We start from the raw sequence: 20,589 nt of genomic DNA on the forward strand, positions 1-20,589 counted from the left end.
AGAATGGTGGATTCTAAGTTGCTTCTGTGCCTGGGGTTGCTTCGGGAATTCTGTCTCTTCATGTCCAGTTAAGTGATTGCCGGCCGTTTGCCGCTACTCCGAGTCAAGATACGAATTGTCCGTCGCTGTTTGGTTTTGTCGTCTTCCTGTCCGGCTGGTATTGCTGGTCGTTTGCCGCTACCCCGTGTCACGAATTGTGTTTTCTATATTCTGAGTTCCGTTCCCGCGCTGGCTGCCTGTATTAATTCTCCCCCGTGTTAATAGGAGTTGGGCATTCCACCCTCTGTTCTTTCCCGGCCACGCTCATCCCCTGGTCCACATCCTTACTCTGCCTAAAAACTCCCGAGTCTTGCTGTCTTGACCCGGGTTCGATCCCCGATTCAGCTTCGCTCACTCCTTGGCTCCCCTCGACCTATTCCCCGGCCTTCCTTGCAACTATTAGTAAACACACTTTTGTTAATACTACCTACGTGTCTGTGTCCAGCACTTGGGTTCGTTTCCAACGTCCTTGTAACAGAACAGTCCAGACAAACACAGACACAACGACACAAACACTGTCTTACAAACTCTCGCTAACCAGAATCCCGCCCAGGGAGCAACTTGTAGGTTTGAAGAGAGTGACTCAGAGCTCCGAGGTATCAACTGATAAAATTGTGAAAATGCAACAACAATTAGAAGAACTGAATTGTACTTTTGAGCTAGGATTAAGGGACTTGTCACTGACAAGGTAGGGGATGGTATTACATCGTGTATTACAACATGCAACTTTGATATTGATAATTGATAACTTTCGTATTGATATTGATAACCTTGATAATAAACCCACTTCTGTTAATACTACCTATGTGGCGGTGTCCTGCACTTTGGTTCGCTTCTAACGTCCCTGTGACACTGTTACTTCAACGGTGATAATAGTGATTATTAAACATGATACTATACAAGAAATCGTTCATTTAGTCACAATCCCATCTTTGGTAAGTGATTGGACGTGAGAGCACGTTTAAATCGTTGTAGATTTGTAACGTGTGGACGGCATGATTTCAATATGTTGAATATTAACTTGCGTATGATATATAACTACCAGCGTCCCTTTGCTTTCAAATCGAAAGTATTCCTTAAATGTTGTATGATTCCAATTACGGATTATTTGTTAACTGTTCAACACTTAAAATATGTCATGCTCTGCGAGAGTTTAAATTGTGAACGAATTGAGAATGTATAATATTGCACAAGTATTGAATATTTGTGAGTTCAGTTCAAAGAGTAACAGTGGTAATGCGTGCCTAAATCAATGGAAGACAAGGCGTATGGTTGTTAGGATTGTACTGGAAAGATAGTTGAATCAAATCGTTCGCAATTGGATCTTACTGTCTGCAAATGTCTACTTCATTAGTTGACATAAATTTGTAGCAACATGGGAATATCAGAGACTGCTTACTTTTTTTCCGAAATTGTATCAAGTCGTCGTATATGGGACCGCAATCACTCATACCTGGATTAGAATATTTTGTAAGGATGTTCACTCTCGTAATTCTCTCTTATCAAACAGGGTTACTTAATACGGCCATTCATTCCCCGCTTCAAAGAAAAAAGCCTATACTGAAACCCCTCGAGTGTTCCCTTAACAATCTCCATATTTCTCTTGTGGATTTGAAGGAACACATCAATTGCCAAATTCGGATCTGGTTCCTACGGAATAGTATCAATAAAATACATTCTATACCGTCTGTTCCTATCCCAGTGTAAGGTATTAGAAAAGTCGAATAGCTGTGTTCTATCGTTCTGAAATGCTGACCCGCCGAGACACCTGTTACCTGATCCCTTCGATTTTCCAGTACTAGAAAGGATAGTTCGCAGACATCTTGCCCGCTTATTATGCCAGGAGTCCTTCCCGGACATAACCGAGAAATCCTGTCACATCTAAACCTTCTAAACAGAGGACGTACCAGTGAACATTAGTGCAGTTTCAGTTATCACTGGCAAAAGTCGAGTTAAAATGGCACCTGTCCAAACTCTATCTCCCGATCTGTCACTGTTTATCTGTGTTTTTTTTTCCTTTTGGTGATGGGAGCTCCATTGAGAAAATTTTCAAACGAGTGTTTGTTCCCATCCTAATTCTCAGTTCTACTCACAGTCTAGTAACACACAGTCCCACCACAGTGCGCCCCCCCCCCTTTCCACAGCTGTGATACTATCACACTCTTACTGTGTTTCAAAGAGACTACTTTTACACTGTTTCACCCAGCTATGACCTTTTTGAAAAATCGGAACCCCGAAAATCCGGAATTGATTCCTTCCTTTGTGGTTGAATTGACTGTATTTCTTACATCCTTCACATGCATGAGGAGTAAAATTATCTGCGTTACGTTTCCGCAACAGCGTGCAATTCGCAAACTTTGTAATTTATAATAAAAAGAACAATAAATGTAACATAGAAATACACTCAAATCAGCGTGAGTTAATTAGTGTGATGGCCTGGTGAATGAAGTTGTCCCGGAGGCTGCTGGTCCTGGCTTTTATGCTGCGGTACCGTTTCCCGGATGATTGTCAAGTCTGTGTGGTAGATGGGAATTTATTCTTTTCAGGATGACCAGGGACAGGATTGCTTAAACTCGTGTTATATTTGCCAAAATTACTCATTTTTTGAAACTGTTTTATTCAAAAACTCTGCTGAATTGAATTTGGACTTGAACGTTATCTACACAGTTTTCTGTTTTCAAATTCGGCTCCCAAGTTCCTACCTAGTAGAATCAACTAAATACGTTCGATACAATCAGCTCCTATCCCAGTGTAAGGTGATAGAAAATGACCAACAGTTGACCAATGAAGAGACCTGTCACCTGATCCGTTTCATTTTCTGGTACGAGATCCTGGATGGACAGTTCTCCATTTCGCCTGCCCTCTTATTGACCCAGCACACCTTCCGAGACGCAACTGAGAAATTCTGTCATTTGTAAACCATTTTACCTATCTCAGTGCCAATGAATATCAGGGAGATTAAGTTTCCTATGACAACAGCCGTCTTAATATGGCACTGTTCAAAAACCATCTCCCGAACAGATCCTCGCCTCTCCATGTATTTATTTATTTTGACTGAATGAGAGGGCGTGTGGTCTCTACAGAGTACTCTCAAACGGGAGAATTTTTTCCCCTTTCTGCTCCTGAGATCAATTTAAGTCTATCAGTAGACAATCTCTCCACAGTTTCTTCCCTTTCTACGGATGTGTTACAATCATACTCTCCCTGTGTTTCATTGGCACACCCTTTGCACTCTTTTTCCCTACTCTGTACATTTTAAAATATCTGAACCCAGGGACGTCCAGAAGCCATTGCCACCCTTGTGATTGTCAATTCTCTGTGATAGTTTGGATCTGCATTTTCTGGATAACCAGGCAAATGATTGTTTGAATTCATGACCAACCTACTGATATTTAAAACTGTTTTATTGGAAAACTCCTCCGAATTGCAATTGTTCTTTTTCTCGTTATCTACACAGATGGCCATTTAATGTGAACACATATTTCAGTCCATTCTTCAGCACTTTTCTGAATTTCCTCTGAGTCAGTGTATAGATACAAGTATTGGTGCACATGCTCAGAATTAGCAGCATGTGATCAAATTGTTGTAGTGTATATATACCGGGGAACTCAGAGATCTGTCCTGATAAAGTTAATTTACCAGTTGCCATTTCAGGGAATGAGCTACATAGGGTACCAAAGTAATATGAAATTAGCTTAAATTTGAAAACAACAAAATCATCGATTTTCTGCGGTTTTCCACCTCGGTATCTTTCTGCTTATTGCTGCTGTTACGAAGCCCTCTGCAGACTCTATTTGCCCCTCTAATCTTCTCCAGTCACTTTAAAATTACGCCCCATCATGTCAGCCGTTTCCACCCTGGAGAAAAGTCTCTCGCTATCCACTTGTTCTCCTTTGCTTTTCATCATGTACACCTCTATTAAGTCAGTTCAAGTTCTCCACTCTAAAGCGAAAAGCCCTTGCGTGCTCAACCTGTCCTCATCAGATGTGCTCTGCATAACAGGCAGCATCCTGGTAAACCTCTGCAACATCTCAAAAGCTGCCACAAAACTCCTACGACGAGACGCTCAGAACTAAACACTGCATTCCAAGTGTGGTCTAACCAGGAATTTTAGATTTACAACATTATCTCGTGGCTATGGCACTCAAGACCCTTACTAATGACGGTCGACACAGCATATGCCTTTTTAACCACCCTACCTTATGAAGAAACATTGAGGGATCTATGGGTTTGGACCCTGTTGTGCCTCTGTTCCTCTACATTGCGGATAATCCGACCACTAGCATTGCATTCTGCCACAGAATTAGTCCTTTTAGAGTGAAGTTCTTCGCGACTTTCGAGTTTGAAGTCCATCCACTTCTAGGATCAGTTCTACATCCTGATGCTGTATTCTATGATAATTTTCTGCACTATCCACAACTTCAACAACCTCCATATTATCTACAAACTTACAAACTCCTCCCTTCTACTTCCTCGTCTAAATCATTCATATACTAAAGTCCATTTCTTCTCTAACTTTATCAATGTGCTCGACCAGACTCGTGAGACTTGACCTGCCCCTCATAAAGCCAAACTGACCTTCCCCAATCAGGTTCAGCTTCGCCAAGTTCTCGTAAATCCTGTCTCTAATTTGCCCACCGCTGAAGTAAGACTCACTGGACTATAACTTTCACAGCTTCCTTACTCTCTTCCTTGAACAAAGGGATAATACATTCCACGCTCTAATCTGACACTAATTCTGCGGTCAGTGATAACAAAAAGATCATTGCCAAAGGTGCAGAAATCTCTTCACCCACTTCCTGCAGTAACCTATGGTTATCCCGACCACTCAAGAGGACTTATCTATTCTAATCATTTTCAAAAGTCCCAGGCAAACTTTCTCTTAATCTCGACATGTTCTAGCTGATCTGGCAATTTTAAACTGTCTTCATAAACAGAAAGACCTCCTGACTGGTGAATATTGAATGAATAGCTTCATTAAGAACCTACCCGACTTCCCCTGACTCCAGGTACATGTTCCATCTTCTATCCCTATCAGCCCTGCCCTCACTCTAGTCATTCTCTGTTTCACATACTTGCAGCATGCCTTGGGGTTTTTCTCACAAAGACATTCTGAAGACCGTTCTATCTCTCCTAATTCATTTCTTCAGCTCCTTCCTGTCTAACTTGTAATTTTCTACAGCCCTTTCAGACCCTTACTTCATAAACCTTAAGTCAGCTTCTTTTCTCCTCTTGGCCAGATGTTGCACATCTTTTGTCAACCATGGCTCCTTCACACGACAATCCTTTCTCTGCCTGAATGGACAAACCTGTTCAGAACCCCATGCAAGTGCTGCCTGAAATACGTCCATATTTCCGTTGTGCATTCCCCGGAGCATATCTCTTCCCGATTCAACGCTCCAATGACCAGTCTTATAGCATCGTTATTCCACTTCCCTCAATTAATAACTTTGTAGACTGACTCGTGGCTGTGACGGGAGAAAGGGACAGTGGGATTAGTTTGGGACTGACGCAGGGCTTTGAGGTGTGAGCGGGACAGGGGACTAGTTGGGGACTGACACGGCTCTATTAGAAATAAACAGGTCAGTACGTGTCGTTTGGGGACTATTTCAGTGTTGAGTGAAGGACCAATCAGCTGGGACATGCCTTACGTCACCCTTTCAACCTCACTGATCCCTTCTCCCTCCCTCCTCGCTCAACACCTGTCTCGATCCACCGCACGTTTTCTCTTCCACCCGTGTTTGAGTATACGAAAATCTATTGTTTTCCAGAGATTTAAGGAGCAAAAAAGAGGAGATAGTGGATGTAAAGCAGGAGAGATAGTAATTGGGGACAGAAAGAAATGGCGGATGATCTCAATAATTTTGTTGCACCAGTTTTCACTCCGAAAGGCACCAGTAATACGCCAGTAATTGAAGAGTGTCAGTTACTAATGAGATGGTGCTTGGGTAGCTGAAAGGTCTGATGGTAGAAAAGCAAATGAAAAAAAAATAAGTAAAGAGATTGAGAAGGCATTGATACTGTTTTTTTTAGGATTCACTCGAAACTGAAATGATTGCCGAGGAGAGGAAAATTGCAGATGTAAGTCCACTCCTTAAAGAAAATGGCGAGGGAAAACTGGGAAATTATAAGCCAATTAGTACAACTTGATGGTTAGGAATGTGTTGAAGGATGAGATTTAGGGACTCATGATAAAATCGGCCGAAGTGTGCTCTGTCCCCTTGATGGGAAATCATGCGATATTTTAGGATATAACAGCAAAAGATCTCGTGGATATTTCGTATTTGGATTTTCAGAAGGCTTTTGACAAGGCACTGCACATAAGGCCGCTTAATAAGTACTCATGGTATTGCCAGAGAGATGGAGAACTTAGCAACGTGTGGCCGCACCCAGGGTAACCCATTTCACTCTGGTGGCTCCATACGAGGAAGAATGTCGAGGCTTTGTAGAGGACGCTGAAGACGTTAACCAAGATGCTGCCTGGATTAGAGCGCATGCGCGATAATGGGAGTTGAGATAAACCGGGGCTGTTTTCTCTGGAGCAGAGGAGGCTGAGAGTAGATCTGATTACGTTTCTAAGTTTATGAGTGGCATAGAGATTTTAGACAGACAGTAACTTCAGAATCAGAGTCAGGTTTATTATCACCGGTATGTGGCATGAAATTTGTTAACTGAGCAGCAGCAGTTCAATGCATTACATAATCCAGCAGAGAGAAAAAAAATATAATAATATCTTTAATAATGGATGCTGCCTTTCTGTGACTCTGCTTCCTAAAGATATCCTGTGTATTTTGTTGGCCAGAGTCCAAGATGCAGCTGACTATATTTACAACCTTCTGCAGCTTCTTTCGGTCCTGCGCAGTAGCCCCTCCATACCAGACAGTGATGCAGCCTGTTAGAATGCTCTCCACGGTACATAGAAGTTTTTGAATGTATTTTTGACATGCCAAATCGCGTCAAACTCCTAATAAAGTATAGCTGTTGTCTTGCTTTCTTTATGACTACATCAATATGTTGGGGCCTGGTTAGATCCTCCGAGATCTTGACATCCAGGAACTAGAAGCTGCTAACTCTCCCAATTTCTGATCCCTCTGAGGATTGGTATTTGTTCCTTCGTCTTACCCTTCCTGAAGCCCACTATCAGCTCTCTTGCCTGACTGATGTTGAGTGCCAGGTAGTTGCACGCCCTCTCGTCACCAACTGAGAATCTACCAACAATGGTTGTATCGTCAGCAAATTTATAGATGGTGTTTGAGCTATGCCTAGCCACACAGTCATGTGTATACAGAGAGCAGAGCAGTGGGCTAAGCACACACCCCTGAGGTGCGCCAGTGTTGATTGTCAGCGAAGAGGATATGTTATCACCAATTCGCATGGTCTGTGATCTTCCGGTTTCGGAAGTCAAGGATCCAATTACCGAAGGAGGTACAGAGGCCCAGGTTCTGCAACTTCTCAATCAGGATTGTGGGAATTATTGTATTAAATGCTGAGCTATTGTCGATGAACAGCTTCCTTTTCCTCAGTGTTGAGATGTCAAGCAACAGGGGCCATGGATTTAAGATCAGATGGGGATAATTCTAAAGGACATGTGAGGTGCAGTTTCTTTTTCAATTTAAAAGTGCGGACATTTGTCAATTTAACATCGTTATATCGACAACACTGCGGAATGTACTGTCCTCAGCAAAGTGAGCAAAAGGATTCTCTTCCCGGATAAATCCCATCACAGGACTGGTGTCCCATGAGCACTGCCACTGGGCTCTTACAGTCTGCGTCACTTGGGGGGTGCTCTCCGAACTGGATATCCATCGGAGGCAGTTCCGCTTGTCTGGAGGTGGAATTACGTCCTCTGGAACGGACTCTGACGTCACAGAGCGTGCTTCTGGAGACGGTGTCCGTTAGAAACTTTGGGAATTAAAACTGACGCGTGGCCGTTAAAGGCGCGGGGGTGGGGTTGGGTGGAAGGTCTGTCAAAACGTGGGCGGGGGTGTTCGCATATTCAACTGTTCACAGTATCATATTCAGTCCGGATTTGAGTTCCTGTAGAGACTTCAGTTCCTCTACCCCGGACTTACTGATCTGATTGTCCCACAGCCTGAAACAGATGAACGAATGAAGAGATGAAAGAATGAACAGTGTCAGTAACAGGGGACTGGGGTTAATGTTTCAACAACATTCACTGACAAATATCATTCGAAACCCCGCGGATCCGCTGATATTTTATGACATTGAATTTTAAGACAATCACTCACCAAATCCGCTCCAGACTCGGGAGAGCCACTATGAGGCGACGAAGAACGGGGACAGATTGGTCTGTGAGCGAGTTTGATCCCAAATCCAGCTCCGTCAGTGACTGGTTTTTACTGAGAGCGGAGACGAGGTCATCGACACCAGCATCAGTGAGACCGACCTTATACAACCTGGAAATGAGAGAGAGTGAGGATGAAGGACACCAAGAGACAGGGGATGCTATGAATCTCTAATATTTACCAGTAAGACAATTACTGATCGCATTAATGTTCAGTGACTGACACCCAGTGACTGTACAGACAATCTCTCACTGCCTGATTCTTACCACATTTTCTCCATTTTACACTCTGTGTTCTTCAGAGCCTCAGACAGCAGTTTTACTCCTGAATCTCCTAGTGCATTTTCATTCAGGTTCAGCACCGTCAGTGATCTGTTTGTACTGAGAGCGGAGGCAAGATGCTCGGCGCCAGAATCTGTGATTCCGACATTGCTCAGCCTGGAAATGAAGTAGAAAGTGAGGGTAAAGGTCACACAGAGTCAGGAGATGGTACAAATTCCCAGTGTATGCCAGTGACACATTAATGTGCAGAGTCAGACACCCAGTGACTGTAAACACAATCTCCCACAGTCTGACACTTACCATAGTGTCCGTGTATACCAGTGACACATTAATGTGCAGAGTCAGACACCCAGTGACTGTAAACACAATCTCCCACAGTCTGTCAATGATCACATTAATGTGCAGAGTCAGACACCCAGTGACTGTAAACACAATCTCCCACAGTCTGTCAATGATCACATTAATGTGCAGAGTCAGACACCCAGTGACTGTAAACACAATCTCCCACAGTCGGACACTTACCATAGTGTCCGTGTTTTACACTCCGGATTTTTCAAAGCCGCAGACACCAGCTTCAGTCCTGAATCTCCAAATTTATTCATCCCAAGTCTAAACACAAACAGACAAATTGATGAACAGATGAATTCAGACAGTGGGTCTGAGAGAATTCCTCTACTTCGGGTATTTCAGTAAACATTAAACTCTTCAGTAAATCACTGATGGAATGTCCATCACTGTCAATGTCCCTCACAGCCCAGCTCGGAATGTCAGTAATTTAGTCTGTCGGTGTGACCATGTAAACTCCATATATTCCGTCTCATTCCCCGATGGTTAGAAAAAACTGTTCTTGACTGGAGAGGGTCGGAAGGATAGGAAAACAGTTTCACCAAGAGGAGGAGTTGTGGATGAGAACGTGTCCATGGGAAATGGTGGAAGAAAACCCCGGCAGAGGAAAAGCGATAGGCAGAGTTATCCCATAGGAGGAAGGGAGATGGGGAAGAGATATCTCCACAGAACGAAGAGGGTGAGGAAGAGAGATACCACAGGTGGAAGGGAAATGGTGAAGAGGTATCCACAGAGGATGAAGGGGGTAGAGAAGAGAGATTCCACAGGAGGAAGGGAGAGGGATAAGAGAGATACCACGGGACAGGGATGGAGGAGAGAGATACCGCAGGAGGAAGGGGATGAGAGAAGAAAGATACCACAGGAGGGAGGTAGATGGAGAAGAGGCATCTCGCAGAAGGAGGATAAATAGAACAGAGTGATCGCACAGGAGGAGGGGATATGGGAAAGAGATACGCGCACAGGACGAGGGGAGTGGAGAAGAGTGATCCCACATGGGGAAGGGGAACGGAGTGGTGAAGTACCACAGGAGGAAGGGGAATAGAGTAGGAAGGTCCCACAGAAGAAACAAAGGTATGAAGATGATGGACCCCTGAGGAGGAAGCGGGATGGGGAAGCGAGGTCTCATAGTAGGAAGGCAGCTGGGGAAGCGAGATTCAACAAGAGGAGGTGATGCTGACAGAGATCGCATGGGGAGGTTTGGTCTGAACTGAACCCCACAATCAGAAGAGGAGATGTCCACACGAGTGCAGGGTATCTGGCGGAGCAAAGTCACACCGTTAGAGTGATCGTGATAGCCACACACGGGGAGGGGGGTGGAGAGTAACCTCAGAGGTTTGTCTCTCCCTCTCGCTAGGCATTCCTCTGGCCCTCTTTTGTCCTTCATCGGGTAGAGGGCGTGAAGATCCGTCACACCTGCTGCAGTCGGTGTCACTCTCGATGTCAGTAACTGTGAGAAGGAACAGTTTCAATGGTTGTTTCACAGGGAGCGAAAAACACGGCCATTCTTGTGATTTACTACCATTAATCTAACTGCCGTTGTTCGCTGAACTGATGAAGTCTACAACATCCTTACACATGAAACCACATGACCCTCCGTTCTTGAATTACTGACCGATCGCCTCGTAATTTGTCACAATTCCTCATAACTTGATTTACCTTTACTTTGAAACAAAAGAATGGAACACTTTCACAGATCAGACTGAGAAATAAGTGAAGTTACCCCAACTCCTGGCACTTGTGCAGCCCGGGTAACAGCCGCTGTTTCCCTTCATACTGAATGTTACTGCCAACAAGGTCGAGGTGTTGTATTGTATCACATCGTCCAATGACATGAGACAGGACCGCGCAATCAATCGGGGTCAATGTCATTCCACTGAATGAAAGTGTTTCCACAGATCCCAGTGTGGCCTGAGCCAGTCCACTATTCTGAGACTCAAACAGGTAGTGCAATGTGTTCAGGAGGCTCCTTTTACCAGCTTCACTCCTTGTGTTTCCACTCTGGCGTTTAACCTCCTCCTTCACCCAGTCAATCACCCGGCACGTTGTTTGATGAGGAAATGGACCCAAAAACTCCTCCAGGCCCCGAGCTGTCATTGGGGAGAAGAGACCAGCAACAAAACGGAGAAATACCTCAAATCGCCCATCTGTCGTGTTGTGGGCTTTAGTGAGGAATTTCAGGATATCCCCGGGATGTGGATTCATAAATTGCGCGAGTGCAGCTACAAACTCTTGGATGGTGAGGTGTGGGAATGTGTACACCACACAACGGGGAGAATCCTCTCTTTCCAAAAGCTCCATCAGGAACCCGGACAAGAACTGGGAAGGCTGGAGATTGTAGTTGATCAAATCTCCATTTGTAAATACAATCTTCTTGTCAGACACTCCCCTGTAGGCCATCTGACCAACCCTGAGCAACACATCACGTGGGTTATCAATCTCACGGCCGTGGTTTTTCAGTATGTTGTATATATAGTAGGAATAGAGTTGGGTGATGGTCTTGGGAACTCGCTGCAGTTCCATGTCTTTTTTCGCGAAGAAGGGGCCCAGTGCTAGAGCGAGGATACAGCAGTAGGAGGGGTTGTAGCTCATGGTGTACAGGATCTCGTTCTCCTCAACGTGTTTGAAAACAGCTTCTGCTACTGTCTTATCTTCAAAATGCCTAATGAAATATTCCTTCCGTTCTTCATCGACAAATCCCAGGATTTCAGTCCAGATATTGATTTCTGCCTTTTCTAATAAATGTAACGCAGAAGGGCGGGTTGTCACCAGCACTGAACACCCTGGGAGCAGCTTGCCCTGGATTAAACTGTACACAATATCAGACACGTCACACCACCACTCGGGATCTGGGCACTGGTGCTTGGGTTCTGTATCTCTCCGACTGTCAGAAAAATCGATTTTATGTTTGAATTCATCTAAACCATCGAATATAAACAACAATCCCTTTGGGTTTTTCCAGACCTCTCTCAGGAAATTCCCAAAGTAAGGATACTGATCTAGAATCAGATCGCTTAGGTTTATTCTACAGTTAATGGAGTTTAGGTCCCGGAATTTGAAACTGAATACAAACTGGAATTGTTGGTATATTTTCCCCGTGGCCCAGTCATAAACAATCTTTTGCACCATTGTTGTTTTACCGATTCCTGGGACTCCAGCTAATGCTGCCGAACTCCCAGATTTGTATTTACTTTGGGAAAAGCTGCTCTGGAACAACTGATCAGTCCGGAGTTTTTCCAGCTCTTTGCGGAGATGTTGTTTTCTCCACTGCTCGTGGTTTCTGCCTCTTGCTAGTAGTTCATGTTCCACCAGTCTCCGATCTCGAACAGTAGAAATTACCGTGAGCTCAGCGTATCGATCAACCAGCTGGAAAACCTTCACCTTCTCCCTCATCAGGATCGTGTTCACTCTCAGTGTTTCAGTTTGTGCCCGCAGAATCTCCTTGTGTTTCTGTTGAACATCTTCCATGGGAACAGACACAATAGTCAAAATGTTAAATGCCTCATCTCAGAACTCAGTATTACAAGAATAGTGTAATTCAAAACTCTTGTATCAAATTAATTTATCAGAGTAAGTTCACACACTGAAGCAAATTTGGTTACGGTGATTCATAATAAATTCAGAAGCTTGTGTAACCCTGCAGATTTGCAGTCTCATGTCCACTAAACAGTCTGCACGGGAAATACACAGCAGGACAGGAGAAAGGGAGAGAGTGAATGCTACAGATCTATTATTTAAATGGAACTGAAAGTTTGAAAGCAGGTTGATTTCTAATCCCGGTAGTATCTGGTGAAACTCGTCTGCACCCTCTCCGAGTTCCCCAGACCCTTCCTGTAATAGGGCGCCAGAATTGAACTAATGCTCCAAATGCAGTCAAACCAAAGTTTGATACATCTGCAACGTAAAGCTACATCCGCACAATGAAGTGAACTATGTGGTCGTGTCTTCTTCATTTATTTTTGTTGTCACATCCACTGAGCTACGGACATTGACACCAGACTCCCTCTGTACCTCAAAGAAGTTAGTGCCTGACATCTACTTTAAGCATCCCCCATACACGTTACCTCCTGAGGTTCAACACTTCACACTTTTCTGGATTAATCTCCACCTGCTATTTCCTTACCGGCTTCTGCAACACTGGACTCGTAAATAAACTTCTTCACTCTCCACAACTCAATGACTCACCTCAGCCTCAAAAATTATACATATCACTCTCAAACTAATTTATAACATCTCTCGTCATGGTTCCCGGGAAGTTGACAACGTAGTCTCTAATCTCCTTTGGACAATGCCGGTTCGAAATTCTGATCAGCTAATATGTATCGACTTTCACCAGATGGGAATTTGTCCTATAAAAGCTGCTCCCAACCTGACCCCTACCATTAATCTAACTTCCCCAATTTAACATCCCCACACTGTATATCACCTAAGCTGCAGACCGCTCCTTATTCAAAACCATCTCAGGACTTGAGTTGTGTTCATTGTTCCCAAAACCTCTCCCATTGAATCCCGAGCACGTCCTGAAATAGGGGAAAGCCGATGTCAATGTAGGACTGGGTCTGAATGAAGTGTGGGAAAGTTACTTGCAGTGACAGTGCACCTGAAGAATGTGAAACCTCGCTGTATGTCAGGATCCTGACCGGAGTGTGCGGGACCTCAGAGTGTGCCAGATCCTTGCCAAGTGGGTAAAAGGTTTCACATTGCGTGAGGGCTCTGCCAGGAGTGTGTGGCGTCTCGCAGCATGTCGGTAGACTGTGAGAGGCCTGAGGAGGCTCGCAGCGTGTCAGCTTCTGCCAGGAGTGTGTGGGGTCTACCGGTGTGTCTATACCTTACCAGAGGTGTGCGGGGTTTCACAGCGCATTCGGACCCTGTCAGGGGTGTGTGGTCTACCGGTGTGTCTATACCTTACCAGAGGTGTGCGGGGTTTCACAGCGCATTCGGACCCTGTCAGGGGTGTGTGGGGTCTACCGGTGTGTCTATACCTTACCAGTGGTGTGCGGGGTTTCACAGCGCATTCGGACCCTGTCTGGGGTGTGTGGGGTCTACCGGTGTGTCTGTACCTTACCAGAGGTGTGCGGGGTTTCACTGCGCATTCGGACCCTGCCAGGGGTGTGTGGGGTCTACCGGTGTGTCTATACCTTACCAGAGGTGTGCGGGGTTTCACAGCGCATTCGGACCCTGCCAGGGGTGTGGGGGGGAGGGGTTCCAGTTAACAGGTATACTCTATATAGGGGTTTACTGCCTAACGGATCTTTAAAATGTTATTTTAGTCTTCATCATTTATTAGGGGCCGCCAACAGTGTTTATATTATCTTCTTAGAGAGTTGAGAGTTGTGAGGAAAACGGTAGTGATCTGGCAACGAACAATGCTGATATGTTTTCTCACTAATCATTCAAAATGTATTCGAGTGGGATAGGGAACGTAGGAAAGCATGGATTGTAGAAAAAGTTACATTCGAGAATGCCACACCAGTAGAGAAGATGTTCTTCAATGATCCCGGGGAGTATCTATTTCATGTTCAGAAGTGGTTACTTACAGCGCCTGGATTTAGCTGTTTCAGTAAAGACAGGGAGGCAGACAAAAGAGATGGGGTGTGGCACTGCTGATCAGAGATAATGCACGGCTACAGAAAAGGAGGAAGTCATGGTGGGATTGCCTACTGAGTCTCTGTGGGTAGAAGTTATAAACAGGAATAGGTCAATAACTCTAGTGGGCGTTTTTTAAAGACCACCCAATAGTAACATGGACATCGAGCAGAAGATAGGGAAACAGATTCTGGAAAGAAGCAATAATAACTGGGTTGGTATCGTGGGAGATTTTAATTTCCAAAATATTGATTGGAATCACTCTAGAGCAAGGGCTTTAGATGGGGTGGAGTTTGCTAGGTGTTTTCCGGAAGCTTTCCTGATATAATATGTAGATAACCCTACAAGAGGATAAGCTCTGCTTGATTTGGTATTGGGAAATGAACCTGTTCAGGTGTCAGATCTCTCCGTGGAATAGCATTTTGGAGACAGTGATCGCAATTCTAATTCCTTTACCACAGCATTAGAGCGGGGTAGGAAGAGACAAGATAGGAAAACGTTTAATTGGAGTGAGGGGAAATATGAAGTAATCAGCCAGGAACTTGGAAACACAAATTGGGAACAGATGTTCTCAGGGAAATGTACGGCAGAAATAATGAAAATGTTCAGGGGATATTTGCGTGGCATTCTGCATAGGTACGAATGGTACAGGAACAAAGGTGTACAAAATCTGCTAAAAATCTCGTCAAGAAGGCCGAGACCCATCGTCAGGAATAGTCAGCATAGCTTTTTCAAAGGCATGCCGTGCCTTACAAGCCTGGTTGAATTTTTTGAGGATGCGACTAAACACATTGATGAAGGTAGTGCAGTAGATGTAAGTAAAACGGATTTTCGCAAGGCATTTGACAACGTACCCCATGCAAGGCTTGTTAAGAAAGTAAAAAGTCATGGGATCCTAGGGGACATTGCATTGTGGATAGATTACTGGCTTGCCCACAGAAGGCAAAGTGTGCTTGTAAACGGTTCATGATTACGTGGAGGTCGGTGTCCAGATTTGTGCCTCAGGATTCGTTTTGGGACCCCTTCACTTCGTGATTTTTATCAATGATCTGAATGTGGAAGTGGAGTGATAGGTTAATAAATTTGCTGATGACACAACGCTTGGGAGAGTTGTGGTTATTGTGAAGGGCCGTCAGAGGTTACAGCGGGACATCGATAGGATGAAAAATTGGGCGGAGAAGTGGCAGATGAAGTTTAACCCAGATAAGCGTGAGCTGGTTTATATTGGTAGGTCAAATATGATGGCAATATATAATATTAATGGTAAGACTCGTTGCAGTGTGATCAAAGTGATCGTGGGGACCTCGTCCAGAGTACACTTAAAGCTGCTGCGCAGGTTGACTCTGTAATTAAGAAGGCATACGGTGCATTGGCCTTTATCAATCGAGGGATTGTGTTTAAAAGCCGAGAGGTAATGTTGCAGTTATATAGGACCCCAGTCAGACCCCACTTGGAGTACTGCGCTCTGTTCTGGTCACTTCACTACAGGAAGGATGTGGAAGCCGTGGAAAGGGTGCAGAGGAGATTTACAAGGATGGTGCCTGGATTGGGGAGCATGCCTTTGAGAATTGGTTGAGTGAACTTGGACTTTTCTCTTTGGAGAACGAGAGGTGGTCAGCTAGAGGTGTACAAGATAATGAGAGGCACTGATCGTCTGGAGAGTCAGAGGCTTTTTCCCAGGGCTGAAATGGCTAGTAAGAGAGGGCACAGTTTTAAGGTGCTTGGGAGTAGGTAAAGACGAGATGTCAGCGGTAAGTTTTTTACGCAGTGAGTGGTGAGTGCGTGGAATGGTCTGCCGCTGGTGGAGGCTGATACGGTAGTGTATTTTAAGAGACTGCTGGACAGGTACATAGAGCTTAGAAAAATAGAGGACTATGCTTAATATAGGTAATTTCTGAAGCAAATACATGTTCGGCACAGCATTGCGGGCCGATGGGCCTGCATTGTGTTGCAGGTTTTCTATATTTCTATGTTTCTAAGTAGGTGTTAGAGTTCCATAGCCGTATCCGTTCCCTTGGCAGGAAGCGTGAAGAATATTGAAGAACAACTTTGCAGGCAATTTGTAGAGCTATACTAAATCAGTGGTGCAAGGAAACTGAGGGGTTTTGTTACCTTAATATGGACCAAAACAATTATTACAGAAGTGACAGAGACTGAGAGATCTTTCTAAAATTCCTAATTATCCTCTTTCAGTTCCTATAAGAACATTAACACATTTACAGTTTGTTCTTGGAAGTGAGAGTTGCTGAACCAGGATACTGGTAGAAATTCCTCAGGTTTCTGATCAAGACTTTCGAATGATCAGACAAAACATGAGCTACTGTAAGATTAATAACTTTTGCAATATCTGTCTTCCCTTCGCCCACTCCTCTGCTAAATGTGCAGTTGGGTAATCCAACACTGCCTTTGAATATGAAGCTTTCCAGACTCCGAGCCCTTGCACTGCCCAAAGCTCCATTTCCACAGAAGCAATGAACTTAGGGATGAAGTGAGATTCTCATCAGTCTGGCGCAATTAAATGTGTCTCAACATTGTTTATCGATTTGTTCAGTTTTTTTTCACCTTCCTCGCCACATTAACAAAACACCGGCCTTCTCTGATCTAATTGACAGCCCTTACTCTCCGACAATTTTCATCACACACCGGAGGGAAGACATGAATTTCCGTTCTGTGGACTATGCAAGCACCACCTCCCCCCCCCCCTCACGTTCACTGACACTGTCTCCCGATGGACTGCCCATCGTTCGCAGTAAGCGACTGCAGATGCGAACAGACTGGGTGACATTTGCTGTTTTGGGATTGGACAGATTAGTAGGAATATTGCCTGGATTTATATTTATATGGAAGCTGTTGCTGTTATTCTGTGACTAGAACTTCAATCGATATCCAACTCGAAAAATTGACGATCTGTGCGGACGGACGGAGTTTAGAGAAATGATTTAGGACGAGGGATGTTCGGCAGTGGGAAAGGGGGAAAGAGGCAGGTAGGACGAGGTTTGACATGTTGGGGTGCAGAGATTTCCCAGATTTCCTCTCCACCGGATCGCTGCTTTGTCTTCTCTGACCCCGGTGGAAACAGCTGTAGTTCCAGGCACCAGCGTGGACCCCACTTTTCCCAAGCCCCGAACTCTCTGCCTCGTGGCTCATTATGTCTTTTGAAAACTTTTGCATTGGAGGCAATCTTTTCATGTGCCTTACTATGTACTGTGTCACAGTGACAACATTTACCTGGTCAAAGCTCCGTGGCCCATCAACATAACGGTCCTGCACAAGTATCAACCGTTGGTGGAAACAGCTGTTTCTTCACCTACCTTTCAGCTCACTGGGAATCTCCCGTAAATCTTGATTGGGGTTTGATCGCTTGTACGGTGCACACCCTGTATAAATTTAAACAATTTGGTGAAATCAAATATCTCAAATTATAAAGTTTGTGTTGTTTAATTCCAAATTGTGATTAATCTCTGATATGATCTCACCATGTTCCTGTATTTCCTTCAGTATTTTGTCCAACTTTGGGGCTCCATTCCGCATTTTCACAAACGATTCCCACATCACCCTCCGGGCGCGGGCGCCTCTCTCCATCACCAGGCTCAGGAGGAGTTTAGAACTGTCCGCGCGCTCTCCCTTATCAGCAAGATCAGAGATTTTCTGTCAAGTGTAGAAATGAACATATTGGCGACTGACAGATTCACAGAGAATGAGAAGTAAATGATGTGCTCTTTCTCGGGATCACACGGCCGGATGCCGATCCTCTCTGGAGATGGACTGTACATTCAGAGCAGAGCAAATAGAGGGACATTCTCCGTGAACATGGCCCACCAGTCAATGGGATCCTGGTTAATCCGTGACAGCTTCGTTGCCCTGATTCCTAACCCATACGTAATCCCTCATCTATTTTGACAGTGTCAAGAAGAAACCATAAAATATGATTTATCATAAAGCAGATGAACGAAGATGTCAAGAAAACCTTTTTTATATGTATATATATACAGAGCGATCAGCCTCGGAGAAGTTACAGAAAATATGCTGCGATTAATCTTCTCAGTCTGCCGGTGTCTAACATGCTGGCGGCTGGCACCTGCTGTCTTTCCATTGCCTTTTTTGGTGGCGGTTTATCAGTGATTTCATCACAACATGGCAGTATATCACGACTGACACAGTTTCCAGTGACAAATTATAAAACAAGCATCTCCACCCAGATTAGAACACTGGCGAGCACCTGTGGCATCCACCGATAATGCCCAGGTTCTCACTGAAATCCTGCGATCGTCCTAAACCGAAATATCGTACCATATTTCCATTTAATATCTATTATGTTACGCCGATACACCTGTTATCCGCTTCCCTCGCTGTAAAAATGAACAATCACCCACCAGACTGGGGGACATATTCATCCCTTTTCCATCATTGGTTCGGATTCATAATTTTATCATTGTATATTCACTATTTATTTCCCATTTGTCCATTTATCTATTTTAAGTTCCGATGATTCGGATTTCTGACACCCATGACGTGTGAAAATTCAAACCCATTCTCCTGCTCACTTACCCGATGTTCCTCTCCACTGAGCTCATGCTCGAACGTTAACGCCAGGCTCATTCCGTGCACCACTCCTTCCATCGCCTGCTCCAGCCTGTCCCGGTAGAAGTCAATCAACTGCAGAAGCTCGAAATCGTTCCAGTATGCCAGGAGTTCGGTGATTCCTGAACTCGGACCTGCGAATCGAAGCGACGGAAACTAGAGACATTATCGAAACTCAATTGGTCAGCACTTTTCTATCTAGAACCTAACGTCGGTGCGCCATTTTACCAAACACAATCATGAATGGACACACACAGGTTTAACCATTTGGAAGCACAAATCAGGGAAGGGCTTACACAACGAAAGACATGGCACTGAGAAATGTAGATCCAATTCCAAGAAATTTAATGAATTGAAAGTGGCGTCCCGTGGAGATAGGGTTGTAAAGAGAGCCTTGGAACATTGCATTTTGTTAATCTAGCTACTGAGTGGAGAAATTGGAGATATATGAGTAGTTCATGAGGTTTAGTTTGGAGTATTTCGTGCAGTTGCTCCTTGGATCGGCTTTAGTATCTCTTAATTTTCATTAATCTCACCTGCATTTACCTGCTTCAACGGCCAAAGTTGTTATAGATGGTGACCCAAGCACCTTAAAGCAGAGACAGAGTGAGACAATCGGAATGGTTTGAGGTAGTTAACATTACACAGTTCCGTTTAAATTTAAAAGTTAAAGAGATGATTAGGAACAACATTCTGCTTCGGCTGACGTCAGTGGTGTGAACAATTCTTGGCCATTGTCGAAGCTGTATCAGGAGAAAATTCAAAAGACCTAACAAATTCAACAGTGCTTTGTGAAAGTGAAATCAGGCTGACTGAATCCATTGGAATATTTTTGAGGATGGAACTAGCAGGATAGATAAGGCGAGACCAGCGAATATGGACCATTAGGAATTTCAGTAATGAACACAGCACAGATAAGCAGGCAAGCGTAAACCACGAGGGGTTGTGGATAAAGTAACAATATTGACACGAATTGGTGGGTAGAAGTACATAGAGTAGGCATAAATGGACTGTTTACCAGATGAAGTGACGGGGGGTACCACTGAAATTGATACCAGTACACGATCAAATCAGAATAGCCATTTTCATGAGGGAAATAATGTATCATATCCATGTTTCAGTATGACCGAAGTCTGGATGCAAAGGTGAGACTCGAAGAGACGCTGGCGACAGATTTAAACTGGCCTCGGATGTTGAGAAATACCTATCAGAGACAGAACAGATATCAAATATACGATTGGCCACTTTCATGGTAATAACAGGATGGCTATGTACCCGGGTGTTTTTCTGATGTTGACGCCACTGAATCTCGTCCCTCGTCAGCTGCATCAGCCATTGTGAAGGCAGGTGTTAACAGACTGTAGTTCACTGCAAGAAACAAAATCGGGAGTAGGGTCAGGAAATAATTTAGGTATAAAGGAGGAAGCGGATATGCGTACCGAAGATCATACAGC

At 44.4% G+C, this 20,589-nt stretch overlaps 1 protein-coding gene across 1 annotated transcript; it reads right to left on the reverse strand.

Moving 5' to 3' along the window:
- Positions 1-7,886: 7,886 nt before the first annotated feature.
- Positions 7,887-19,184, reverse strand: LOC140721871 (NACHT, LRR and PYD domains-containing protein 3-like). The gene is made up of 8 exons (XM_073036694.1): positions 19,103-19,184; positions 18,031-18,202; positions 17,866-17,931; positions 10,692-12,429; positions 9,149-9,235; positions 8,612-8,782; positions 8,289-8,456; positions 7,887-8,131 (listed from the first exon to the last, which is right to left on the reverse strand). Exons 1-8 carry the CDS (start codon positions 19,172-19,174, stop codon positions 8,044-8,046), a joined length of 2,562 nt encoding a protein of 853 aa, XP_072892795.1. The 5' UTR covers positions 19,175-19,184; the 3' UTR covers positions 7,887-8,043.
- Between the last annotated feature and the right edge of the window lie 1,405 nt (positions 19,185-20,589).

The sequence above is a fragment of the Hemitrygon akajei genome, unplaced genomic scaffold (assembly GCF_048418815.1).
Source record: "Hemitrygon akajei unplaced genomic scaffold, sHemAka1.3 Scf000063, whole genome shotgun sequence".
In the NCBI taxonomy this organism is placed as follows: domain Eukaryota; kingdom Metazoa; phylum Chordata; class Chondrichthyes; order Myliobatiformes; family Dasyatidae; genus Hemitrygon; species Hemitrygon akajei.

What these genes read in the sequence shown, in the direction of transcription:
- LOC140721871 (XM_073036694.1), bottom strand. Translation starts at nt 19,174, where the DNA reads ATGGAAGGAGTGGTGCACGGAATGAGCCTGGCGTTAACGTTCGAGCAT. An exon ending in TGTAAAATGGAGAAAATGTG is followed by an intron (nt 8,457 to 8,611) that starts GTAAGAATCAGG and finishes TCTCATTTCCAG; the next exon opens with GTTGTATAAGGTCGGTCTCA. An exon ending in CCGAGTCTGGAGCGGATTTG is followed by an intron (nt 8,132 to 8,288) that starts GTGAGTGATTGT and finishes CATCTGTTTCAG; the next exon opens with GCTGTGGGACAATCAGATCA.